At 45.1% G+C, this 27,728-nt stretch overlaps 1 protein-coding gene across 3 annotated transcripts in view; it reads left to right on the forward strand.

Moving 5' to 3' along the window:
• The window catches only part of orc6 (origin recognition complex, subunit 6), a 44,264-nt gene that overhangs the window by 10,717 nt on the left and 5,819 nt on the right, over window positions 1-27,728 (forward strand). For all 3 annotated transcript variants that reach the window (XM_072518174.1, XM_072518175.1, XM_072518176.1), the window contains exon 3: window positions 16,107-16,270. In XM_072518174.1, coding sequence (XP_072374275.1) covers window positions 16,107-16,270 — 164 coding nt within the window. The remainder of the gene's footprint in view (window positions 1-16,106; window positions 16,271-27,728) is intronic.

Below are 27,728 nucleotides of genomic sequence, written 5' to 3' on the forward strand. Positions count from 1 at the left end.
TAACAAGATCCATCTCCGGGCTGCCAGGGAGGCAAAGGCCAAGATGTCAGCAATGAAAATCCCCTGAAATCCCGGCTCTTCCGACACACCAAAGATTGCTACCTCCGGACTCGGCACCACCCATGTTTTTAGCACCGTGGACATTCCCTTAACAAAACCCTGTCAAAACCCTCCCAAGCTTCGGGCATGCCCAAAACATGTGGACATGATTTGCTGGGCTTCCCGCGCACCTCGCACACCTATCTTTTACCCCCCAAAACCTGCTCATCCTAGCCACTGTCATGTGAGCCCGGTGGACTACCTTAAATTGTATCAGGCTGAGCCTGGCACATGATGAGGAGGTATTAACCCTGCTTAGGGCATCCGCCCATAGACCCGCCTCTATCTCTCCACCTAGCTCGTCAGCCCACTTGCCCTTAAGGTCCTGCACCGGAGTTTCCTCTGCCTCCGAAAGCTCCTGGTAAATATCTGAAACCTTCCCCTCTTCCACCCAGGTACTGGAGGACACTCTATCCTCTATCCCCCGTGGCAGCAGCAGCGGAAAGGCCGGCACCTGTTTTCTCAGGAAGTCTCGCACTGCAAATACCTTAACCCGTTCCTTGCTACCAATTCAAATTTATCCTCCAAGGCTTTCAACCAGGGAAAGCTCCCATCTATCAATAGAACCCCCATCCTTCTAATTCCTGCCCTTTGCCAACTCCGGAACCTACCATCTAGCCAACCCGGTACAAACCTATGATTATTATAAATCGGGGTTCAAACCGATGCTCCCTCCACTCTCATATCTCCTCCATTGCCTCCAGATTCTCAGAGCCGCCACCACCACCTGTCTTGTGGAGCATTGGGCCGGCGAGAACGGAAGAGGTGCTGTTATCAGTGCTCCCAAACTGGTGCCTTTGCATGACGTGTTTTTGAAAACTCACCACTATTCTTAGAATTCCCCCTATACCAAAAAGGGCCGACATTCTAAATGGTGATCAGGGATTCTCACTCCCCGACTCCGATGCAAGCTTCAGTGGGTGCTATTCAGGTCAAACTATGTTTTCAAGTTATCCCCCGGTATAACCCATACCTTCACCGAAGATTTCATCTACTTAGCACTTAGTAGCATCGATCCTGGGTCCCGCATTGCTAAGTAAGTAAAGTAGACTTAGGAATAACCACTGTTTCAGGTTAAAACTTTTAAGTTATTTTATTATTATATTTTTTATTTCTCTTTTTAAAAGATGCAATCACTGTCTTTACAGAAAAGTAGAAAGATCTTGCTTCTGGATCCTTCTGGTTGGTTGAAGGGACCTTCAGGCCCAACTTGACAATCAATCTTCTTTAAAGTCTGATCTTCTTTAGATGTATTCGCTGATGAGCTCAGTTGCTGTGTCCTATCTTTCCCATGTACAGAGCTGTGAGAGCTATCTCTGAGCTGAATCTGCCTACTCTTTAAATTCTAGTCTTCCTTCGATATACTTAGCTATTTTAGCTCGGCTGCTCTGCCCTGTCTCTTTCCCATGACCGAGCTGATTGTAATCTGTCTCTGCTTCTCCCCGCTCTCTCTCACTCTGAGTTCTGCTTCTGGTTCTGGTTCTACTTCCTCCTGCTCTTGTCTCTCGGTTTATATTCGCTTTCTAACAATTAAGTTTTTATGATGTTAGTGTAAAGTAACTCTTATTTTCTTTGATTGTGAAAAGTACCTTTGATCTAAACCTTTTAATCCAACTAAGTATACATTTTGACATGAAACCATCTCATAGATCTGATTACATTGTGTCCTTTGTGGTGTTCAAAATGCTTTGACTTCAAGAGGTGTTACTTTAAATTCCTGTCATTTCTATCGTTTTATTTTCCAATTGTGTCCTCAGCTCAATTTTGACTTTGATTTTAGCTTTGAATTATGTTTCTCGTAGACTGATAGCCTCCAATTTTCTTTAATTTACCTGGTATTAGCAGATTTTCACACCTAGAACCTCATCCATTCTTTTCCAGATCCTTACTAAGTTAGTTACTTTCAATGAAGGTGTGAGCCATTGTTTTTGGCTTCATTCAAAATACTGTTTGTCTTGTTTGCTAAGCCTGCTTGACCAAGGATCTCTGCATTTTACAATCCTTCCCTGGCAGCTGCTGTTAACCCTTTGTGGGATCTTTCCCTGTATCCAATCATGTTTCTCTCAGACCAGATATTGCCAGACTTCCATGTTTCAAATTACACATTTTTCCATATTATCAATTACAGATGCCGCCTCCATCCGCTCCCATGCCGACCCCTCCCCCGCCGACCCCTCCCCCACTACCCACTTCCTAATCAGGCTGTATTACCCGCCCAATAGTAATTGCAGAGGTTCGGCAGTGCCAATCTACACCCCACCCCTCCCCGACTGCGCTCCAGCAACACTTTCTTCACTCGCGGGGTTTTACCCGCCCACACAAAGCCCGAAATAATCTTATTCACCCGCTTGAAAAAGGCCTTTGGGATGAAGATGGGGAGGCACTGAAAGGCAAACAGAAATCTGGGGAGGACCGTCATTTTCACGGTCTAGACCCTCCCCGCCAGTGATAGCGGGAGCATGTCCCATCTATTAAAGTCCCCTTCCATTTGTTCTACCAACCGGGATAGGTTTAACTTGTGCAGTGCCTCCCATTCCCAGGCCATCTGGATTTCCAGATATCAAGCTCTTCCTTACCATTCTAAGCGGCAGCTCTCCCAGTCTCTCCTCCTGTCCTCTTGTCTAGATTGCAAACATCTCGCTTTTTCCCATGTTCAATTTATACCCCGAAAAATTGCCAAATTTCCCCCAAGATTCGCATTACTTCCCCCATCCCCTCCAACGGGTCTGAAATATACAAGAGCAGGTCATCTGCGTAAAGCGAGACACAGTGCACCACACCCCGCCCTCCCCTGAACCAGCCCTTTCCACTTCCTAGAGGCTCTTAATGCCATGGCCAATGGCTCTATGGCCAGAGCAAACAGTAGCGGGGAGAGGGGGCACCCTTGCCTCGTCCCTCGGTATAGTTTAAAATACCCCAACCTCAGCCGGTTCGTACGCACACTTGCTACTGGTGCCTGACAGAGCAACTGCACCCAGTCAATAAAGCCCTCACCAAACCCAAACCTTCCCAGCGCCTCCCACAGGTAATTCCACTCCACCCGATCAAAAGCCTTCTCAGCATCCATCGCTACTACCACCTCCACCTCCTCTCCTTCTGAGGGCATCATAATAACATTTAAAAAATAAACATTCGAACATTGGCCTTGAGTTGCCTGCCCTTTACAAATCCCGTCTGGTCTTCCCTGATCACCCCCGCGACACAGTGCTCTATCCTTGTGGCCAGTCTCTTAGCCAGCAGTTTGGCATCCACATTCAGTAGAGAAATCGGCCTGTATGACCCGCATAGCTCCGGATCCTTCTCCTGTTTCAAGATCGATGAAATTGAGGCCCGCAAATTTGTTGGGGGGAGGACTCCCTGTCTCTCTTGCTTCGTTAAATGTCCTCACCAGCAGTGGGCTCAATATCTCTGAAAACCTCTTATAGAATTCCACAAAGTAGCCGTCAAGCTCCGGGGCCTTGCCTGACTGCATGCTCTCCAGCCCCTTGGATTATTTCCTCAATCTCAATTGGGGCTCCCAACTTTCCACCAGATCCTCATCTAGCCTCGGGAACCTCAACTGATCCAAAAACTGCCTCGTCCCCTCCACTCCAGCCGGGGGTTCCGACTCATATAATTTACTGTAGAAGTCCTTCAACACATTGTTCACCCCCGCTGGGTCCAGGACAGTATTCCCGCCTCTACACTTTACTTTACCTATCTCCTTGGCCGCCTCCCTTTTCCTGAGCTGGTGCGCCAACATTCTGCTTGCCTTTTCCCCGTACTCATAAATCGCCCCCCTTGCCTTCCTCAACTGTTCCACCGCTTTCCCTATGGTCAACAGCCCAAACTCCACCTGTAACCTCTGCCACTCCCTCAGTAGTCTCCGAGTATCTCCTGTCTACCTGGAGTTTCTCCTCCACTAACCGATCCCTCTCAGCCCACTCCGCCTTTTCTCTGTGGGCCTGTATCGGGATTAATTCCCCTCTGACTACTGCCTTCAGAGCTTCCCAAACCGTCGCTGCGGAGACCTCCCCCGGATCATTTGTTTCCAGGTAGTTCTGGTTGGACTTGTTAACCCGCCCACAGATCGGTTTGTCTGCTAGTAACCCCACATCCAGTCTCCACAGCGGACGTTGCCCTCTCTCCACACTAACCCGTAAATTCACCCAATGCGGGGCATGATCCGACACTGCGATTGCCGAGTACTCGGTATCCACCACCTCCGGTATTAGCACCCTGCTCAGAACAAAAAAGTTGATGCGAGAGTATACCTTGTGGACAAGTGAGAAAAAGGAAAACTCCTTCGCCCTTGGCCGTGCAAACCTCTATGGGTCTATACCCCCCATCTGTTCCATAAAACCCTTCAATTCATTTGCCGCAGCCGGCCTCCTCCCTGTCCTGGATTTTGACCGATCCAATTCCGGATCAATGACTGTGTTAAAGTCCCCTCCCATGATCAGGTTATGTGACTCTAAGTCTGGGATCTTACCTAAAACCCGCCTCATAAACTCCATCGTCCCAATTCGGTGCACATATGTTCACGAATACCACCCGCACCCCCTCCAGCTTCCCACTCACCATTATGTACCTACCCCCCTTGTCTGACACGATTCTCCCTGCCTCAAATGCCAATCATTTGCTGATCAAGATCGCTACCCTCCCTGGTCTTTGAGTCCAGCCCTGAGTGTAATACTTGGCTGACCCACCCCTTTCTCAATCTTGTCTAGTCTGTAACCTTTAAGCGCGTCTCTTGTAACATTGCCACGTCCGCCTTCAGCCCCCTCAGATGCGCAAACACGCGAGCCCTCTTGACCGGCCCATTCAGCCCTCTGACGTTCCATGTAATCAGCTTGGACGGGGGCTTCCAGCACCCTTTTTAGGCCAGCCTCTAGCTCACGCCCTCCGCCTCCTCGAGCCCCCCCCCCCCCCCTCAGGCAGTCGCCATTCCCGACCTCCTATTTGTCCCCTAGTAACAATTCCTCCCCTGTCAGCAAAGCAGCTCCCCCCCTCCCCCAGCAACAACACTAGAAACCCAACCCCCAAGTCAAGTTCCAGCTTAACACCTGCTCACCCCCCACTGCGCTTTCGAGAGTCAGCTGACCCATGCAGCAAAACATCGAGGGCCGAAGGGCCTGTTCTGTGCTGTACTGTTCTATGTTCTATGCTGACTTGATAGCGCCCACCCCGGCACCAAGCCGTCTATCTCCCCATTGTTCTTTCCCCTCTCCCCCACATGGATAAACATTTTAAAAGCATTATATTCCCCAGTAAACAAACATCAGAAAAAACAGTGAAGAAACAGCCACTTTAGAAAAATAATCACCCAAAAAGCAGAACCAACCCCAAAGCCCATCTCCCCTCTAACCAGCTCCCTGCAAGACAAAGTTACCTTTAGCCATCCAAACAGCCCCTTATTACACATAACACTACTTATATTTATACAACACAGCACAACAAATCACCGCCACAGTACTTCTCCAAGGCTTCAGTGTCTTTTAATTCGCCTCCAGCCTCTTTTCTTTAATAAAAGTCCATACTTTGTCTGGTGTTTCAAAGTGGAAGTCCCGTTCCTCATGTGTAACCCAGAGACGGGCTGGGTACAGCATCCCAAATTCAACCCCTTCTTAAAGAGGGCCGTTTTTGCCTGATTAAACCCAGCTCGCCTCTTGGCCAGATCCGCACCCAGGTCCTGATAAATGCGCAGCTCACAGTTCTCCCATTTGCTGCTCCGTTCCTTCTTGCCCCACCGCAGAACGTGTTCCTTTTCCAGGAACCGGTGAAAGCGTACCACCATGGCCCTTGGCGGCTCGTTCGCTCGGGGCTCTGTGCGCTCTATCCACTTCCAGGGGCCGAGGGAACGCCTCAGCCCCCATCAGCTTCTCCAGCATGTCCATCACATAAGTCCTCGCATCCGATCCCTCGCTGCCTTCAGGGAGGCCGACAATTCTAAGATTCTGCCTCCTGGACCTGTTCTCCAGGTCCTCCAGCTTCTCCTGTATTCTTTTCTGGCGATCGTTCATCATCTCCACCTTGGTCTCCAGCACGGTTATGTACTCCTCGTGCTCTGATACCTTTTTTTCTACCACCTGGATCGCTCTCCCGTGGGTCTCTTGAATCTGCACAGCTTGATCAATCGAAGCCTTAATCGGGTCCAGCATGTCCTTCTTCAGCTTGGTGAAGCAATCTTCGAAAAACTTCACCAGCTACTCCGTCGACCACTGCCATCTCCCCACGGCCCTGCTTCTCTGCCATGCTTTCCCGCGTTACCAGCTCTGCTCGCGTCTTCCTTATAGGACTTTGTCTTCTCACACGGCCACTTCTGGTCCAATTCTCCATACACCGGAGGTGGAATTTCTCCTTACTGTCTCACTCTTCACCGATTTATCCCATAAAATCCGGGGGGAAAAGGCCCAAACGTCCGTCACAGGCGGGAGCTATCAAATGTGCGACCTACTCCTCCATGGCTGCCACCGGATGTTAAGTAATGGGTTAAGAGTTAAGTAATGCATTAAGAGACATTGCAATTAGTTGTCTCATTTATGTTAAGTATCCAATGATTGACACTGATATGTAAAGGGGCTTCAGGTGGCCCTTGTGTCAGGTGGTGTGTTAAATGTTTTGTGCAGAGGCTGTGGAAGTGAAATAAACGGTGTTTGGTGAAAAGGAACAGGACTTTTGACTCTTCATACAACGGTAACTAAAACGAATAACAATGGTAGCAGAGGATGGTTGCTGTGCAAATGTGAAGGTTTGAAAGATACAACTTTTCCTGATCAAACCAAGGAGTGAGTGAGAAGAAAAAAAAAAGATACATGGCTGGACCCAGGATAAAGATGGCTGGATATGACTATCCTCCTTTATTTTCTGAAAGGGAATCGTACGACCAATGGAGAAGTGCAGTAGTTATGTGGACTAAGGTAACTGCCTTGGGAAAGAGAAAACAAGGTATGGCATTGGCTCTTTCTCTACCTTATGACAGTAAAATCCAAAACAAAGTGCTTTCTGAGCTGGAATTGGAAGAGTTAGACTCAGAAGAAGGTCTGGAGACTCTATTACAATATATGGATAAGCTTTACAAGAAAGATGACTTATTAAGTGCGTATGAAGCATGGTCAGAATTTGATAAGTTCTGGAAAATAGAGGAATTCTCCATGGAAGACCATATAATGGAATTTGGCAGACTATATAAAAGACTGCAGAAACACAACCTGGAATTTCCACAGTCTGTGTTGGCCTTTAAATTAGTTGACTGTGCTAGAGTGAGCAACATGGATAGGCTCCTGGTTTTGACAGGAGTTCAGTTTACGGATGAGGATACCTTATTCGATCAGATGACAAAAGCTTTAAAGAAGTTTCTGGGGAAACATTCGATTCCGATGACTCTGATGACTCAAATAGGTCAGTCTGCTATAAAGCAGAATATGGAAGATACACTCCTAACAGGATGGCAAAATTGTACGGCTACAAACAGGGCCCAAGACTACAGAAGGAGATCGAGACAAGGAAATTATGAAGACAGAAACCCAGTTAGAACTTACAGTAGGAAGATGAACCCCAGAAATGCGCGGGGCATGATAAATCAATGTTTTTGATGTGACTCTCAATACCATTATGTCTTCAACTGTCCAAAACGTTATGATAAAGCAACACATGACACGGAAGAGTCAGAAGAGGAAAAAGATAGTGTTCAGAGAGAAGACATTGTCCTATTAACAAGCAGTTTTACGCCAGTAATGAGGGTGTTGGTTGCAGAATCCTTAAATTGTGCTGTATTGGACAGTGGCTGCACATCTACTGTGTGTGGAATTGACTGGTTAAAATGTTACCTGGACTCCTTGAATGCTGAAAGTCGTAACAAGGTTTAGGAATTTGAAAGTTCCACAAGTTTCAGGTCTGGGGATGATAGCCCCAGGCTAATAGAATAGATGGCATTGAGGTACGTAGGGAAGAGGTGTTGGCAATTCTGGACAGGCTGAAAATAGATAAGACCCCGGGACCTGATGGGATTTATCCTAGGATTCTCTGGGAGGCCAGGGAAGAGATTGCTGGACCTTTGGCTTTGATTTTTATGTCATCATTGGCTACAGGAATAGTGCCAGAGGACTGGAGGACAGCAAATGTGGTCCCTTTGTTCAAAAAGGGGAGCAGAGACAACCCCGGCAACTATAGACCGGTGAGCCTCACGTCTGTAGTGGGTAAAGTCTTGGAGGGGATTATAAGAGACAAGATTTATAATCATCTAGATAGGAATAATATGATCAGGGATAGTCAGCATGGCTTTGTGAAGGGTAGGTCATGCCTCACAAACCTTATTGAGTTCTTTGAGAAGGTGACTGAACAGGTAGATGAGGGTAGAGCAGTTGATGTGGTGTATATGGATTTCAGCAAAGCGTTTGATAAGGTTCCCCACGGTAGGCTATTGCAGAAAATACGGAGGCTGGGGATTGAGGGTGATTTAGAGATGTGGATCAGAAATTGGCTAGCTGAAAGAAGACAGAGGGTGGTGGTTGATGGGAAATGTTCAGAATGGAGTACAGTCACAAGTGGAGTACCACAAGAATCTGTTCTGGGGCCGTTACTGTTTGTCATTTTTATCAATGACCTAGAGGAAGGCGCGGAAGGGTGGGTGAGTAAATTTGCAGACGATACTAAAGTCGGTGGTGTTGTCGATAGTGTGGAAGGATGTAGCAGGTTACAGAGGGATATAGATAAGCTGCAGAGATGGGCTGAGAGGTGGCAAATGGAGTTTAATGTAGAGAAGTGTGAGGTGATTCACTTTGGAAGGAATAACAGGAATGTGGAATATTTGGCTAATGGTAAAGTTCTTGAAAGTGTGGATGAGCAGAGGGATCTAGGTGTCCATGTACATAGATCCCTGAAAGTTGCCACCCAGGTTGATAGGGTTGTGAAGAAGGCCTATGGAGTGTTGGCCTTTATTGGTAGAGGGATTGAGTTCCGGAGTCGGGAGGTCATGTTGCAGCTGTACAGAACTCTGGTACGGCCGCATTTGGAGTATTGCGTACAGTTCTGGTCACCGCATTATAGGAAGGACGTGGAGGCTTTGGAGCGGGTGCAGAGGAGATTTACCAGGATGTTGCCTGGTATGGAGGGAAAATCTTATGAGGAAAGGCTGATGGACTTGAGGTTGTTTTCATTGGAGAGAAGAAGGTTAAGAGGAGACTTAATAGAGGCATACAAAATGATCAGGGGGTTGGATAGGGTGGACAGTGAGAGCCTTCTCCCGCGGATGGAAATGGCTGGCACGAGGGGACATGACTTTAAACTGAGGGGTAATAGATATAGGACAGAGGTCAGAGGTAGGTTCTTTACGCAAAGAGTAGTGAGGCCGTGGAATGCCCTACCTGCTACAGTAGTGAACTCGCCAACATTGAGGGCATTTAAAAGTTTATTGGATAAACATATGGATGATAATGGCATAGTGTAGGTTAGATGGCTTTTGTTTCAGTGCAACATCGTGGGCCGAAGGGCCTGTACTGCGCTGTATTCTATGTTCTAATACTCTGAAGTCGCTGAAAAGAGTGGTGATCCCTTGCAATATTGCCGGAGTGAATCATTTCATTAGCACGGATGTTGTATCAAGTGAGATACCTTTGCTTCTGAGCAGACCGTCGATGAAGAAAGCACACATGAAACTGGATATGGAACAGGATAAGGCAACAGTTTTTGGAAAGACGGTGGACTTACAATTTACACAGTCGGGTCACTATTGTATTCCATTACTGAAAAATAATATTTTAAGTAGAGTGGTTAAGGATGGGTTAATGGCAGTTGAAAATGGGACTTTCGCTGATAAAAAGCTTGTTGTATTAAAACTGCATAGGCAATTTGCACATCCGTCTCCTCGGAGACTGAAAAATGTACTAAAGGATGCAGGGGTAAGGGATGAAGACTATACTAAACTAATAGAACAGGTTAGTGATTGCTGTGAAGTTTGTAGGAAGTACAGAAGGACACCAGCACGACCGATAGTAACCCGGCCTTTGGCCAGGGATTTTAACAACATTGTTGCTGTGGACCTTAAGATCTGGGATAAGGCCATTTTTCCGAAAGGACAACTACCAAAAGTTGGTACAAAGGTGACACACTTGCCTGAAGGGTCTAGTCAATGGAAGGATGCAACTGTTATTAGAGCAGGGAAGGCCACTGGAAAGTATAAACATTGGTTGAATGTACAGCATTCAGGGGAGGGAGTTAAGACAATGGATTGGGAACACCAAGTTCAAAAATGGAGGTTACAGGAATGCGGTGCCAGTTCAGATAGTACATCGGTTAGTGAACAGGTCCGTAGGAAAAGGTCGAGAATTTTGAAAGGACATCCCACAGCAGATCGGAAAGATCAAGCAGTAGCAGTATAGAACAAGTTACCAGGCGGGAGAGAGGACATAGTTTATCAAGGTCTCGGAACACGAGTAAGACTATGAATACTAATAGGAGTAGAAGCCCACATGCACGTGAGATTTTGGTGGCTTCAAATAAATTATATGAAAAGTTATCAAAGACGCTAAACGGCAAGAACTGCATAGTTGGAGTGAATTTGGGGTATACACGGAAGTACCGGATAGGGGACAAAGAGCTCTGTCCCACAGATGAATTTGCATGGAAAAGGTTCTTCCGGATAGAACTTATAAGGCAAAGGCCAGGCTTGTGGCAAGGGGATTTGAAGAAAGCTTAGAAGATCAGGATTTAAGGGTAGATTCACCTACAGCAGGAAAGGTTAATTTTAAAGATCTTCTTTTAGCCACAAAGGCATGGGAATGCAAATCTATAGATATGAAAACTGCCTTCTTGAAGGGGCATCAGCTCCATAGCTTTTCATAGAATTTACAGTGCAGAAGGAGGCCATTCGGCCCATCGAGTCTGCACCGGCTCTTGGAAAGAGCACCCTACCCAAGGTCAACACCTCCACCCTCTCCCCACAACCCAGCAACCCCACCCAACACTAAGGGCAATTTTGGACACTAAGGGCAATTTATCATGGCCAATCCACCTAACCTGCACATCTTTGGACTGTGGGAGGAAACCGGAGCACCCGGAGGAAACCCACGCACACACGGGGAGGATGTGCAGACTCCGCACAGACAGTGACCCAAGCCGGAATCGAACCTGGGATCCTGGAGCTGTGAAGCAATTGTGCTATCCACAAGGCTACCGTGCTGCCCCAAAGAGACAGAGAGACATTTTTCTCCGTCCTCCTAAAGAAGCAGCTCACACAGAAGGGGTATTCTGGAAGTTGAACAAATGTGTATGTGGTTTAAATGTTACATCTAGAGTCTGGTATTTTTCGGTAAGGTCAGTTTTGTTAAAGTTAGGCTGTTACCAGTTGAAAGTAGATCCAGTAATGTTTTACTGGCACTATAAAGGGAACCTTTCTGGCACCTTTATGATGCATGTCAAATAATTTTTGTGGAGTGGGACTAGTGATTTTGAAGCTTTTGTAATCTCTGGTTTGAGGAAAGAATTCAGGGTCGGAAGTCAGACCTCCGGTGCATTTAAATATATTGGACTGGAAATCGGACAGACTAAGTTAGGGGCAACTTTACGTCAGCAATCTTATTTGTAAAGCATCAGCCCAATAGCAATTAGTCGTGGCCGGGTTTCACAAAAAGATGCAAGGTTTCAAAGATGGAAAAAGAGCAACTGCAAAGTTTAATTGGGCAACTGAATTGGTTAGGTAGACAGACTAGACCGGACGTGAGTTTTGATGTCATAGAGTTGAGTACAAAAATGAATGATCCCAAAGTGGAAGACATAATAAGAGCAAATAAAGCATTTGGCCAAACTAAAAATGCAGGAGTGTGTTTTGAGGTTCCCGGTTTTAGGTGACCTTAGGCACTTGAAATTCATAGTTTATAGTGATGCGTCCTATGCAAATCAAACACAGGAGGTTTTATAATTTTCCTCTTGGGGAACAATGGTAAATGTTGTCCTCTTGTGCGGGGAAACAAAGAAAATAAGGAAAGTGGGCGAAAACACTTTGGCTGCTGAGACGTTAAGCTTTGTAGAGGCGGTGGATATGGCCTTTTATATATCTCAGATATTGACAGAAACTTAACTTTTGGATATTGTTAATGAAGGGCGCCTGTTTCTGTGATTTTTTTTTTTTTCCCCAAAAAAAAAAAAATTTGGAAAAAAAAGAAGGGCGGAAATTGCGTGTGTGTTTTTGAGTTTCTTTAAATTTTGTTTTCACCTAATTATTTTTTTCTCCAAGGAAGGGGAGACTGTTAAGTAATGGGTTAAGAGTTAAGTAATGCATTAAGAGACATTGCAATTAGTTGTCTCATTTATGTTAAGAATCCAATGATTGACACTGATATGTAAAGGGGCTTCAGGTGGCCCTTGTGTCAGGTGGTGTGTTGTTAAGAGTTTTGTGCAGAGGCTGTGGTAGTGAAATAAATGGTGTTTGGTGAAAAGGACAGGACTTTTGACTCTTCATACAACGGTAACTAAAACGAATAACACTTTTCATAAGAACTAGGAGCAGGAGTAAGCAATTTACCCCTTCTCGCCCACTCAGCCATTCGAAACGATCATGGCTGATCTACTCTCAGCCTCAACTCCACTTCCCTTCCTGTTCTCTGTAACCCTTTAACCCATTACTAATTAAAAATCCGTCTTATTTTGTCAAATTTACTCAGTGTCTCAGCATCCACCGCGCTCGGAATCCTTTCAAGGATTCATGACCCTTTGAAAGAAGTAATCTCTCCTCATCTCTGTTATAAATCTGCTACGTCTTATCCTAAAACTATAACTTATCATTCTAGATTGCCCCACAAGAGGCAGCATCCGCTCTACGTCTTCTTTGTCAATACCTTTTATCATCTTGTATAACTCAATTAGATCTCTCATTCTTTTAAACTCAAGAGGGTATAGGCCTAGACTGCTTCATTTCTAATGAACCTCCTTTGAATTGCCTTTAATGCAACTGCATCCCTTCTCAAATAACAGGACCAAAACTGTGCACCATACACTAGGTGCAGTCTCACCAATGCCTTGTACAGTTGCATTAACACTTCCCTATTTTTATACTCTATTCCTGTAGCTTATAAAGGCCAAAATTCCATTTGCTTTCCTTATTACCTGCTGTACTTGCATGCTAGTTTTTTGTGATTCATGCACGAGGACACCCAGATCCTTGTGCGCTGTAGCACTCTGAAGCTTCTTTCCATTTAGATAAGAAGTTGCCTTTCCATTTTTCCAACCAAAATGGATAACCTGACACTTATCCATGTTAAACTCCATCTGCCAAATATTGGCCCAATCACCTATTCTATCTATATCCATTTGTTAACATGAGATCATCCAAAACTCAGCTACCTGACCCCTAACTCATTCTATTCACCCATCACACTGTGCTCGCTCATCTACATTGACTCCCAGAATCTCAATTCTCAATTTTTAAACTCCTCACTCTTGTTTTCAAATTTCTCTATGGTCTTACAAATCTCGATCTCTAATCCCCTCCAGCCCTCTCACTCACTGATATATGCTGTTCCAATTCTGGCCTCTTGTACAGGCCTAACACTTCTAGGTTATAATTATTCAATATTCTGCAATTAAAGGAAAGAGTTGTTTTGTAAATATTGTTGTTATTGATTTCACAAGAATATATTCCATTGGAGGCCAAGAGGTAGGTAGATAATTAGCCATAGTCCATTAGGGACTGTAAGCATCTCTACTAGTGAGAGACAATTGATTTATATAGGTTGAGCGCCACCACTGCATAAACATGGGGCAGGTGAAGAGGCAGGTTGCAAGTCTATGTCAGCTGAAACAGGAATTGAACCGATGGTGTTGGAGTTATTCTGAATCACATCCTAGCCATCTAGCTAGCGGGCCTCTCCCTGAGACTAACTAATGTCCTGCATTTATATCGCACTGTCATGACGTTAGGACATCCCAAAATACTCTACAATTAATAAAGGTACTTTTGAAGTACAATGACTGTTGTAATATTGGAAATCCAACAACTCATTTGAGCATAACAAGCTCCCAAAAACATCAGTGAAATAGTGGCAGCACTGTGGCACAGTGGTTAGCACTGCTGCCTCACAGCGCCGAGGTCCCAGGTTCGATCCCGGCTCTGGGTCACTGTCCGTGTAGAGTTTGCACTTTCTCCCTGTCTTTGCGTGAGTTTCGCCCCCCCACAACCCAAAGATGTGCACAGTAGGTGCCCACGCTAAATTGCCCCTTAATTGGAAAAAAGAATTGGGTACTCTAAATTTTAAAAAACATCAGTGAAATAAATGACCAGATCATCTATTTGCAGTGTTAGTTGAGGGGCAAATAGTGATTGGCCAAAGTATTGGCCTGTGCTCCTCTTTGAATAGTGCTATGGATCAAATTGGACTTTAAAACATGGATATTAAGGTGAATCCATGACTAATTAATTTAATTAAATTAGCGACCAATAGGGCGGCATGTGGCGCAGTGGTTAGTACTGGGACTGCGACGCTGAGGACCCGGGTTCGAATCCCGGCCCTGGGTCACTGTCCGTGTGGAGTTTGCACATTCTCCCCATGTCTGTATGGGTTTCACCCCCACAACCCAAAGATGTGCAGGTTAGGTGGTGTAGCCACCTGGGTTGGCCACTTCCCGACTTAAAATGGAGAACCGCAAAGACTGAAGGGAAATTCAGCCAACGCAGGCAAAAACGAGCAAGTGCAGAAATCCTGTATATTGGAACTTGCAAAAACCAGACAGCACTGAAACCAGCAGCCATCTGCATAGTAATGAGCAATTCCAAGGCACAGTTGCAACAGTTAAGGTGAATAAAGCCAAACTCCTCGGCGCCAGCAGGAGCCGAGACAAAGGAAGGCCAACGGACACTTGGGGACCGCCCAGCGATCAGGGAACAACTCCAGTATTGGAGAAATCGATCCAAATGATCAGAACACAGTCCAATCATTTGGAACCAGGTACGGTGTCCGCCCCAAAGGGTGGGAAGCCCCTGGGGACTATAAAGTAAAGCCCCCAAGTTCAAATCGCCCTTCTTGGGCAGGGTCACTCAGCAACTTGAATCAACCCGTGAGAGTGAACTGTCCAGCGGCCACGCCAACCAAGTAAGTCTCAAGTCAACGCTCGCTATGAGATAGGCGCTCCGAGCTACCAGTCCATACCAGTTTTTGAATCCTGCAGACTCAGGACCTGAACAAAAGGCCATTTGTTCCCCTGACCTGGTGGGCCAATTCCGAAGCTAAGTACAGGCCTTTTAATGATAGGAATAGTCTAGAAAGTAGAGTTTATGCATGAGTAGTGATTTACTGTGTATAATAAATGTGTTTTGATTTGAATCTTACTAATTGGTGTGTTGAGTTATTGATCATTACTTGAACTTGAACCTCGTGGCGGTATCATAAAGATACCTGGCGACTCTAGAGCAAAGGTTAAACAAACAGAGCAAATTACGATTTAAGAGCCAACCAAAAGTTAGCAACAGTGGATTGGCCACACTAAATTGTCCCTTAATTGGAAAATAAAAATAATTGGGTACTCTAAATTACAAAAAGAAAAATTAGCGACCAATGCTGCTTTTGTCGAATTTGGTGAGTAGACCACATAGAGCAATATGATTGTAATTCAAAGACAAAAAACAAGTTCTGTGTTCAAGTCCCATTGCAGTGCTTGAGTGCAAAAGTCAAGGCTGACATTCCAGTGCAGTACAGAGCTGCTGACTTTCAGATGAGATGTTAAACCGAGGTCCTATCTACCTGCTCTGGTGGATATTAACGATCCCCTGGCACCATTTCTAAGTGCCAGGGATGTTATCCTGATGTCCTGGCCTATATTTATCCCTCAATCAGCATTGAGAAGAGATTATGGTCATCAAATTAGTTGCCGGTTTTCCTACATTGTATCAATGTCTACACTTCAAACCACTTCATTGGTTGTAAAACAGCTTTGAGATGTCTGGTGGTACTGAAAAGTGCTACATCTTTTTTCTTTTTTTTCCCCCTCTGGCTGTAAAGATGATATTTGGTCATTTAAATTTTTACTTTGTTTTAAAGGAGCTTGTTCGAAGACTATCTGGATTGCAGAAGAAGGTTTACCAGAGCCATTTGAAAGCCATGGAGAGTATCCTTGGTTTGCATTCTCAGCTAGGAATTCGAGACCTGGCAGTTCAATATGGCTGCACAGAGGCTGTAGATGCATCAGTCAAGATTCTGCAGAGGTAAAAAAATTCCTTTTTCAATTAATTTGCACAGTTTTCTGAAACCAGCTGGGTATTCATCTTTTCCTTCATATAGATATTTCAATCTTAAAGCAATATCTACTTACCAGTCACTTTATGGTGGATCGTTTCTTGCTGAGATCTGATCAATCTCTGCTGACTTATTTTCTGTGGTGAAAATACACAACACTATCTGGGGTGTAAAAGTAGTTGGACTTCTCCACCAGCCCGTGGTGGTGGCGGCCCTGAGAGTCTGGGGGCAATGGAGGAGACACGTGGGAGTAGAGGGAGCATCGGTCTGGTCCCCAATCTGTAATAATCACCGGTTTGCCCCGGAAAGTATGGATGGGGGGTTCCGGATATGGCGGAGAGCAGGGATTGAGAGGATGGGGGATATGTTTATAGAGGGGAGCTTTCAGAGTATGAGGGTGCTGGAGGAGAAGTTTGGGTTGGCGAGGGGAAACTAATTCAGGTATCTGCAGGTGCGGGACTTTGTACGTAAACACGTGTCAACTTTCCCGCTCCTACAGCTATGGGGGATTCAGGACAGGGTAGTTTCCAGAGGATGGGTAGGAGAAGGGAGCGTCTCGGACATTTACAAGGACCTTATGGGGTCAGAGGAGACGCAGACAGAGGATCTGAAGTGCAAGTGGGAGGAGGAGCTGGGAGGAGAGATAGAGGATGGTCTACGGGCAGACGCGTTGAGTAGAGTCAACGCGTCCGCAACATGTGCCAGGCTTAGCCTGATACAATTTAAGGTCGTTCACCGGGTTCACATGACAATGGCCCGGAAGAGCAAATTCTTTGGGGTGGAAGACAGGTGTGCAAAATGTGCGGGAGTACCAGCGAACCATGTCCACATGTTCTGGGCATGTCCGAAGCTTAGGGGATTTTGGCAGGGGTTTGTAGATGTCATGTCCACAGTGTTAAAAACAAGGGTGGCGCTGAGTCCAGAGATGGCGATTTTCGGGGTGTCGGAAGACCCAGGAATTCAGGAGGAGAAAGAGGCAGACGTTCTGGCCTTTGCTTCCCTGGTAGCCCGGAGATGGATACTATTAGCTTGGAGGGACTCAAAGCCCCCAAATTCGGAGACCTGGCTATCGGACATGGCTATCTTTCTCTGTTTGGAGTTCGCCTTGAGAGGGTCACTGTTGGGGTTCACCCGGAGGTGGCAACCGTTCGTCGATTCTTCGCAGAAGGGGGGGGGGTTCGTTTAGCTTTGAGTAGGGGGTTAGTAAAGGTGGGACCTGTGAGGGAGGGAGATGGCTTTTGCACTATGTTCATAGCTTCATGTACATTGTTTATTGTGTTGTTGTTGTGATACCAAAAAATTCCTCAATAAAATGTTTATTAAAAAAAAAGTAGTTGGACTTACTGTTAGGGTAGATAAAATAATGGAGATTATTTACTCATTTCACATGATATTGTTTACATCGGCACAGGAGCCAAAACTAAATTATACTTAATTGTTACATCATGAGACCCTCATTCCAAGACTGAAGGTTTGACTTTGTCCTGGGAATAGATGAAATACATTTTTGAGGAGAGTGCACTGTGCTTGGAAATTCACTGTTGGACAGTTCTATAGCTGAGAGGTTCTTATCTTGAGTATATATATGACGGCCTTCTCCCAGTTTTTTCATCCATCTGAGCGTTGGAAATGGTGGCTCAAGATTCCATGGTGGTCAGATGAAATTTTATAAGTAAGTTTTACATGATGTATGCTTGTTGAAAATTAAGATTACTTGGAAAGTTGAAGTTGCATCTTTTTACTCCATGTAAGTTCAAATATATTATAATTAAGTAAAATCTGCTGTTTTGATTTGCTGTTATGTTTACTTTGTGTTGCCCTATTATGTATTTTCTTTTCTTCCCTTTTCTTCCCATGTACTTAATGATCTGTTGAGCTGCTCGCAGAAAAATACTTTTCACTGTACCTCGGTACACGTGACAATAAACAAATCCAATCCAATTCTCCAATTTGCTTTACTAAATCTGATTTCTAATTTAAATCCAATTGATTTATTAAAGAACAGGGCAGAATATTTTGTGAATGATAAAAAATATTGATATTCAGAAGGACCTGTGTCCCCTTGTGCACAAATCATCAAATGTTAACATTCAAATACAAGAAACATAGGGAAACAAATGGTATGTTAGCCTTTAATACACCATTTAAGTATAAGAGTGAAGCACTCCTCCTGCAATTATTAGGGTCTTGGTGAGATGTCACCTAAAGAACTGTGTACAGTTTTGGTCTCTGAAGGATATATTTGCTTGGATGGGGTTCACTACAGATTACTGAAATGTGGGTGGAATTGTGCTAAGAGGAGAGACTGAGTAGTCCTGGTCTCAAATTTAGAAGAAAGGGAGGTGATCTCATTTAAACATATCAAATTCTTTGGGGCTTGAGAGTGTAGATGCTTAGGAGTATGTTTTCCCTAACTATGGAGTCACAGTTGGGGGTCACAGTGTCAAAATAAAGGATTGGCCTGCCTGGCCAATTCGGCCCATAAAGTCTGCACCATCATTCAGTATGATCATGCTGATCTACCTCGGCTGCACCAACTCCATATTCCTTGATTTCCTCAGTATCCAAAAATAAACTATAAATCTCTGACTTAAATATATTCAAGGACTGAGAATCCACAGCTCTCCTGGGTAGAGAATTCCAAAGAATCATAACCTTTTGAGTGAAGTAGTTTCTTCTCCTCTCAGTCCTAATGGCTGGCCACTTATTCTGAGGCTAGTTTTAGATTCACCAGTCAGTGCAAACTTACTCTCGGCAACTATAAAGCCCCTTAAAAAAAATGTTGAAATGAGATCACCTACCATTCTTCTAAATTCCAGGGAATTTAATCCCAGTCTACTCAATCTCTCCTCGTAAAACAATTCTTTCATCTCAGAATTCAATCCAGTGAGTTATTGCACTCCCTTCAAGGCAAGTACATCGTCCCTTGGGTAAGAAGGCCAAAACTGTACGCAGTGCTCCAGGTGCTGTCTCACCAAAAGCCCACACAATTGTAATACGGCCTTTTCACTCTTACACTCCAATCACTTTGTAATACCGCCCGGAGACCGGGGCCTTCCCGCCCGGAGACCGGGGCCAACCCGCCCGGAGACCGGGGCCCTCCCGCCCGGCGACCGCCCAGCGACCGCCTGGAGACCGGGCCCACCCACTGAGCAGCCTCCCGAGGACCCAGCAAAAACTCTTTAACTTACCTGCACCAGGACAACTGCTTAATCCTATCCCCGGTGTAGGCCCGACTAGGCCCACACCGGAGTTCGACCACGTGACCGCTCCCTCCAGTCTCCGCCCACGTGTCCTGACCCAACCACGTGGTGTTCAGCCTGTCCATCATCCTGAAGTACCTGGGGGAAGAAAAGGTAAAAGACAGGGCCTTTCCGGGCCCCCATCAAGGCCAATCTCAGCGTGACTAGACCACAGGGGCACGAGACCTCGCCAGCGAAGCGGGAATGCCCGAGCCAACCCCAGAGCGACAGGTACCCGCCGGACCACTCCGGAAGGTGAACTTGACGTCGCCACCCCACAAGACTAGACCGGCCCATGTACAACCCTCTTCATTGAGCCTGACGCCACCAGCATCATCTACGACCTCTCCAAGCGCAACCACTTACCTTAAGTAAAGCCAGCTCTGACATTCAAGAGCAGCCGCCAACCCTGGAAGCGGGGAAAACACGCCGGTCTGAAGGTGAGACTTAAATTATGCGGCTTCAAGACTCCTGCCCAGCGTAATCCTGGCAAACACCTAAACGATTGAGAACAAGCTGGGTGACCTCAATGCTAGACTTACCTCCCAGAGAGAATTGAGGAACTGCTGAATGCTCTGCTTCACCGAGATATGGCTTACTCCGGCCACACCAGACTGCACCATTCAACCCAAAGGCTTCTCGATCCACCGGATGGACCCCCCGATGGCCTCAGGCAAGCCGAAGGGCGGGAGTGTTTGAAATGAAATGAAATTAAAATCGCTTATTGTCACGAGTAGGCTTCAATGAAGTTACTGTGAAAAGCCCCTAGTCGCCACATTCCTGCGCCTGTTCGGGGAGGCTGGTACGGGAATTGAACCGTGCTGCTGGCCTGCCTTGGTCTGCTTTAAAAGCCAGCGATTTAGCCCAGTGAGCTAAACCAGCCCCTCATTAACACCTCCTGGTGATCGGATGTGATGTCACTAGCATGCTACTGCTCCCAGACCTAGAATACCTGACCATGAAGTGTCGCCTTTTCTACCTCACATGTGAATTCACCCGTGTACTCATCACAGCAGTCTAAATCCCACCCCAGGCGTATGTGACGAAAGCACTTGATGAACTACACTCCACCATCAATAATCAAGAAACAAATCACCCTGAAGCCCTGACAATCGAGGCTGGAGACTTCAATCAGGCCAACCTCAGGAGGGTTCTACCCAATCTCCATCAATATATCTCCTGCTCCACCAGAGGTGCAAACCCCCTGGACCACTGTTACACGAGCATCAAAGATGCCTACCGCTCCATTCTCCGACCACACTTTGGCAAATTCGACCACAAGTCGGTGCTCCTACTTCCGGCCTACAAACAGCAACTCAAGCGTGCTGAGCCAGTCAAGAAAACCGTGCAGTGCTGATCCGAGGCATCAGAGGACATCCTCCGCGACTGCTTGGAGTTTGTAGACTGGTCCAAATTCAAGGCCGCGGCAGCAAACCTGGACGTCACAGACTTCATCAGTAAGAGGGATACGGACCCGGAAGTGTAGAAGATTTTCATTTAGACGGGCAGCATGGTCGGCGCAGGCTTGGGGGCCCGAAGGGCCTGTTCGTGTGCTGTACTTTTCTTTGTTCTTTGTTTTGTTGTTTAAGTGTGTCGAGGGCTGTGTACCAAAGAAGACAATACGGGTGTTCCCCAATCAGAAACCCTGGCTCAACCAAAGCGTTCACTCCCTGCTGAAGTTCCTGACGGAGGCGTTCAAGTCTGACGATCCTGACCTATATAAGAAATCCAGGTACGACGTACGGAAAGCCATCGGGGACGCCAAAAGACAATACCGGATCAAACTAGAGACCCAGGCCAACGACACAAACCCACAACATCTATGACAGGGCTTACACAAGATCACAGGCTACAAAGCAAGGCCAGGCAGAATCTCTGGAGCTGGAGCATCCCTCCCCGATGAACTGAACAAGTTCTATGCCCGCTTTGAACAGTCAGCCAATACATCAGTGCCACCCGCCCCAACAGCGCTGGACACTATACCCACTATTACAGCCTCAGAGTTAAGAGCTGGCTTCTTTAAAGTGAACCCGCAGAAAGTGACAGGCCCCGACGGAGTCCCTGGGAGAGCACTCGGAGCCTGTGCAGACCAGCTGGCAAGTGTATTTGCAGACATCTTCAACACTTCACTTCTCCGCTCCGAGGTCCCCACCTCCTTCAAGAAGAAAACCATAATACCAGTATCAAAGAAGAACAAGGTAGCGTCAACGACTACCGACCGGTGGCCCTGATGTCTGTTATCCTGAAAAGCTTCGAGCGGCTAGTCATGAGACAGATCAATGCCATCCTTCCAGACGGTCTTGATCCATTGCTGTTTGCCTATCGCCGCAACCGGTCCACAGCAGATGCTATCTCCCTGGCCCTACAATCAACACCAGGACACAAGAACACCTACATGAGACTGCTGTTCATAGACTATGCTCCGCCTTCAACACCATTATCCTGACGAGACTAATAACCAAACTTGGACTTCACCCCTCCCAGTGCAGCTGTATCCTTGACTTCCTCACCAACAGACCGCAATCTGTCAGGATAGATAACAGCACCTCCTCCACAATAGTCCTCAACACCGGGGCGCCGCAAGGATTTGTGCTCAGTCTCTACTGTACTCCCTATGCACACACTCCAATTCAATCTATACGTTTGCGGATTCTACGACTGTTGTGGGTCCTATCTCAAACAACGACGAATCAGACTACAGAAGGGAGATAGATCACTTGGTTGCATGGTGTGCCAAACACAACCTCTCTCTAAATGTCGGGAAGACCATCGAACTGATCATTAACATCAGGAAGCGAAGCACCCCCACCCCCCCCCGGTCTATATCAATGGCTCCAAAGTGGAGCTGGTCGATAGTTTTAAGTTCCTGGGGGGTCACGATCACCGACAGTCTGTCCCGGTCCACTCGCGTTGATGCAAAAGTCAAGAAAGCCCAACAACGGCCCCTTGTTCCGCACTGTAACCAATCACTATTGGTCGATGTGCCATTTGTCAATGTACTCTGTCGATTATTCTTTTTGTCTACTATGTATGTACTGTGAACGTTCCCTTGGCCTCAGAAAATACTTTTCACTGTACTTCGGTACATGTGACAATAAATCAAATCAAAATTGAGCAGTGATCATGACTTCATTATCTGGTGCTGACAACAGACTTTCAAGAAGGACTGTCCATCAAGATGGTGCTTTTTTGTACAATCGAGAAAGGATGAATACACTGCGATGTAACATCTGCTCATCGAACCTCAGCACTGCTCACAGAGGAGCAAATTACATACAGGCACATATGCAATCCAAGAAACATCATGCTGTGGGCGCAAGTTTTGAAAAGCACCTCAGAGCAGAAATGTTGATGACACATTCCTGATTGAGCACAATGTGGCGTTTTCTCCTGCCGATCATTCAACTGATCTTGTGAAAGTGAGGTTTCCCGACAGTTCGATTGCTTCTAAGTTTGCTTCACGCTGGACCAAGACAACACCAATTGCCAAGACTCTAGGCCAAGAGACGAAAGATGACATCCTTGAGAAAATCAGGCAAACCCCCTTCTCCATATCAACCGATGGGAGTTCTAACTGTGATGCAAAGGAACAATTCTATCCTATCATTGTTCGGTTCTTTGACGCAGATGTGAATAATGAAAAGTATGCTACTTGAAATAGCAACAACGAAAGAGAGATCAAGTAGCAAAAACATTTTCCAACTTCTGGACAATGTTCAGAAGTTTGGAAAACAACATTCCTTGGATAAACGTGATATGCTTTTCTGCAGACAATGCAGCAGTGGTGAGAGGAAGTACACAATGGTGTCGCTTCCTTTCATGAAGAAAGAAAATCCAGATATTTCCATTCTTGGATGTCCATGCCATCTTCTTCATCTGGCTGCAGAAAAAGGGGTAAGTCAGTTGCACTACCTTGAGAAGTCTAACAAGTGCCACAAAGAGTTCAAGGAAATACAGTGTGCAATCTAGAAAATCAGAGAATACTCAAACATATCTGTACGAAATGGTTGTCCTTGGAAAGAGCACTAAACAGATTCCTGGAAAAATGGTCTACATTGCAAGAGTACTTCCCCCAAGAGGCAGAATCTGAGAAAGGAAAAAGAAATAAATAAACGGGGCTTGAGAGACGCTAGGCGATTGAAGGTTGACACTTTTGGAAAGGCTTCTACCACGTGTCCAGCGGAAGAGACCATCACCAAGGAGACTGCTCAACCTCCACACACACATGGTGGTATTGTTACATGTAGCACAACAATGTTATGGGGGAGGCGTTTTCAGAACCCCAAAATGTATCATGGAGTTCAACCAACCACCCCCTTTGATATATTGTTGCTTTTCCGAGCACACGGCTTGTTCTCCAGGGGTGGGATTACAATTATGGACACGTGGGTTTTTAAACACAAAACAATGTTTATTCCATGAACTCAACTTAACCCTTTTAAATAAACATTGGATCTCTTAACACCCCCTTACTTCAAAGATAACCCCGAAAATATTACAACACTAAATAATCCTTCAGTTATTCCTTTCAACATCCCAGAGACTTAAAACCTTTAAACAGAAACACATCAGGTTAAAGGCTTTACTTTTATGAGTTTAAATCACCCAAATGATCCAGAGATAGTCTTTCATGGCAGAGATCACAGCAGATCCAGCTCACTGCAAATACAGACACACACCCAAGCTCTTTTCAAACTGAAACTAAAAAACTGCAAAATGGCTGATCTAAAGCCCAGCTCCACCCACACTCTGACATCACTGCATTTCTTAAAGGTACATTGCTTAAACATCCATCTCTGAAAGGCACTCTCACATGACAACAACAAGAACATTGTTTGTAGGACCAAAAACAGCATTTGTATTGTGAAAGCAGAGTGGTTGTCTGTTTTCAGATGCTGTCAGGAAACAGGTCCCTGCAACAGAGAGACCCAAAAAGACCAGTGCAGGATCTGTTCAGAAAACTGATGTTCTTGTACATGGTAGCAAGTCTGACAATAGTAAGAAAGGTGGAAAATGCAGCAGTTCAAGTGCTGGAAGCAAGAAGTCTTCCACAGCTGGCAACCCTGTTTCTAAAACAGTACAGCCACCTCGAGGCAAAGCTGCCGGGTGAAACTTGCTGAATTGCCAGTGTCACGTTGCCTGCTAACTGCATGTAGAACTGCACAGCACCAAGCTCATGCAATCAGAAATCCGATGAAGACCTCATCATTGGTGAACAAACCAGGCAGTTCTCAAGACGGGGACACCTCACCTCGCAAGATAGGAGTAACTTCTACTCATCAGAACGAAAGTACTATTGCAGTGTGTGACTACGTCGCCATCAAATTTCCCTTTTGGGATAAATTGCTGCTGCATGCAAGAATGGCAAATCCAAGGGAGGCAAATTTTACATCAGTTTGTTACTTTGCAAATCGATTCCATGTCCTGGGAGATGTGCTGGGCGATTTAGAAGTGGAATTTGCTCAATTCCGGGTTGACACATTGGAAGATATTGCATTAGACAGACGATCAGACGAAGTTTGGGTGGATATCTCCCAGATGAGCGGAAAATCAACCGGTCAGCTGAAGTATCGTCATCTTCCTAAAGTCATGCTGGCAATCTTAGTGATGCCGAAGATGAACAAATCTTCAGGCTGGTCAGGAAGAACACCACTGAGTTTCAGTCCAGTTTAGGAATCTAGACTCTTTCTGACTTCCTAACACAGAAATTCTATTCTTAAACCAAAGGACAGTGCTGTCACAAAATGTAATTCAATGCAAAACTGCTTGGTAAGTATAAAAGAGCTACATATACACCTGTAAGAACTCCAGTGGTAAACTCTGAAATTAAGATGTTGTGTAGTTTGAAGGACTACTTCACATGAAAGCAGGTGATTGCAAGACTATTTGACAAATGCAAAAGAGCTGCATCAGTAAGGCTGAACTGAGCTCTGAACTTCATGTAAAAGGATGAATGTAGGGCGGCATGGTGGTGTAGTGGTTTGCACTGCTGCCTGCGGCGCTGAGGACCCAGGTTCAATCCTGGCCCTGGATCACTGTGGAGTTTGCACATTCTCCCGTGTCTGCGTGGGTCTCGCCTCCACAACCTAAAGGTGTGCAGGTTAGGTGGATTGGCCAAGCTAAATTGCCCCTTAATTGGAAAAACGTAATTGGGTACTCTAAATTTATAATAAAAAAGGTGAATGTTTTGTTCACATCTTTCATTCTAAATGTTGGAAACTTAATTCAAAAACACTCACTCATGATGCACATGAATGTAAAAGCATGAGATTTGCCATTTCCATTCATGATTTAGATTTGTGCAATAAAGACGTAAAGCTGTACTTCAGATTGGTGGGCTTTTTTTTCTTTATGAAATGAAATGGAAATCGCTTATTGTCACAAGTAGGCTTCAAATGAAGTTACTGTGAAAAGCCCCTACTACTGGAAGAAGGAGGATCCAAGTGAATTGTCAGAACATCCACAAAATTCCTTTGTTTAAATTGGGATCAAACTGACCTATTTAAATTCAGAATGTTTAAACAGTGTGCAGAGGTATGGTTTCTTGATTGAGGCATGTCTGAACCAGAGAAAAAAAATTTGCTTAGCATTTAGGAATGAAAGTCGACAAAGGTTGAACACCTCAGGATTAACAGAAGAGCTAAAGCATCACCCAAAAATATGGACTACTATTGGAAGACTCGTTCAGAGTCTAGTTAAATTTCCATATTCACCAATAAATTCATATCATTTTGACAACAGCTTACAAAATCCGTAGACCATTCTGTCAGCACATGCAGAGAAACTGGTATGTACTGTGATTTTCAGTGGCAGAGCTAACAGACAGAATTGTTAAGTTGGTGATTGTATTCAATCCTGTGGAAGAATTCCAGAAAGATCTGCTGGACAAGCCCAAAACCTACAGCATCAATAAGCTACTCCAGGATAGACGTGATTGCAAGTGATCTTCACAGTTCAAAGCTGACGGGTCCCAAGTACATCCACAATTGCGGAGACACTTGCTACAACACCCAAATCCAACAAGACATTCGGAAGGTGTGCAGTTTTGCAGGCACCAAGGAAATGTTTAACTTTCCATCAATTCTGCAAGGCATGTAGCAGAACGGGCCATTGGCAGCAGCAGCGCACTAGAGAAAAGGCTGATGCAGCTACAAAGAACCATGCACTGATCCAGACTGACTGTACACAAAGGATACCTTCAAACAATAACAATGATCATCTGGTATTCTGTGATTGAAAAAACAGTAAATGACCATGATATGCATGGCGAGACGAAGAGCGGTGAACACGTTTCACAATGTCAATCTCATGGAAAACCTAGATAAGCAATTAGGTGACTGCATTTAATTATAAAGTAACTATCTCTACATTTCAAAAATAATTAAATGATTATGAAACATTTTGTGTGTGCCCGAAAGATGTGAACGGCCATATAAAACTATGTTTTTATGATGAATTTGTACTCTTGTCTGATTCCACTGTTCAGTTAACAGCTATATAATCACTTTATAACCTTGGAATACCATTAGGTGATGCTATAACAGTCTTTATTCGAGTAGAGGAAAGAGCAAGTACTTCATGATCCTGTTCACAACTATCCCTTTATTCCTAGTAAATCTTTTCTGTTATGTATTAATTTTGGCCATCCTCAATTCCATTTTAAATCTGGCCATTTAGGGTATATTTCCTTTCCTACACTTGTTCAAGCCTGTCACAGTGAGCAGGTGGTCGCCCCGCTTAATGGAGGACAATGTGTGTCACAATTGTTTTTGTAAATGTCTATATTGCCCAAGTTCATGTCATCCACAAATGTCACTTTTTTTCTTCACTTCCTAAGTCCAGTATTAAGTGAATAAGCAACCCAACTTGAGACACCCTTGGAACATCACTCGCCAAACCTTCCCAGCCTAAAATATTTATTTTAACCGTGCCTTTTGCTTACCACTTTATCCAAATGGACTAATTCTCCTTTATTCCATATGCCATGATTATTGCCAAATGGTACCATATCAAATTATTTTGATAAAACTTTGAGAAGTCACAACACTCCATTTCATTAATCTATCCTTTTAACTTTGCAAATAATTCTATACGGTTCATCAAGCACAATATACTTTACAAATAATGTGAACTGATTCCAATTAATACATGTTTCTTTAAATGTTTGGCAATTTTACACCATAAT

Source organism: Scyliorhinus torazame, chromosome 10 (assembly GCF_047496885.1).
Source record: "Scyliorhinus torazame isolate Kashiwa2021f chromosome 10, sScyTor2.1, whole genome shotgun sequence".
NCBI lineage: Eukaryota > Metazoa > Chordata > Chondrichthyes > Carcharhiniformes > Scyliorhinidae > Scyliorhinus > Scyliorhinus torazame.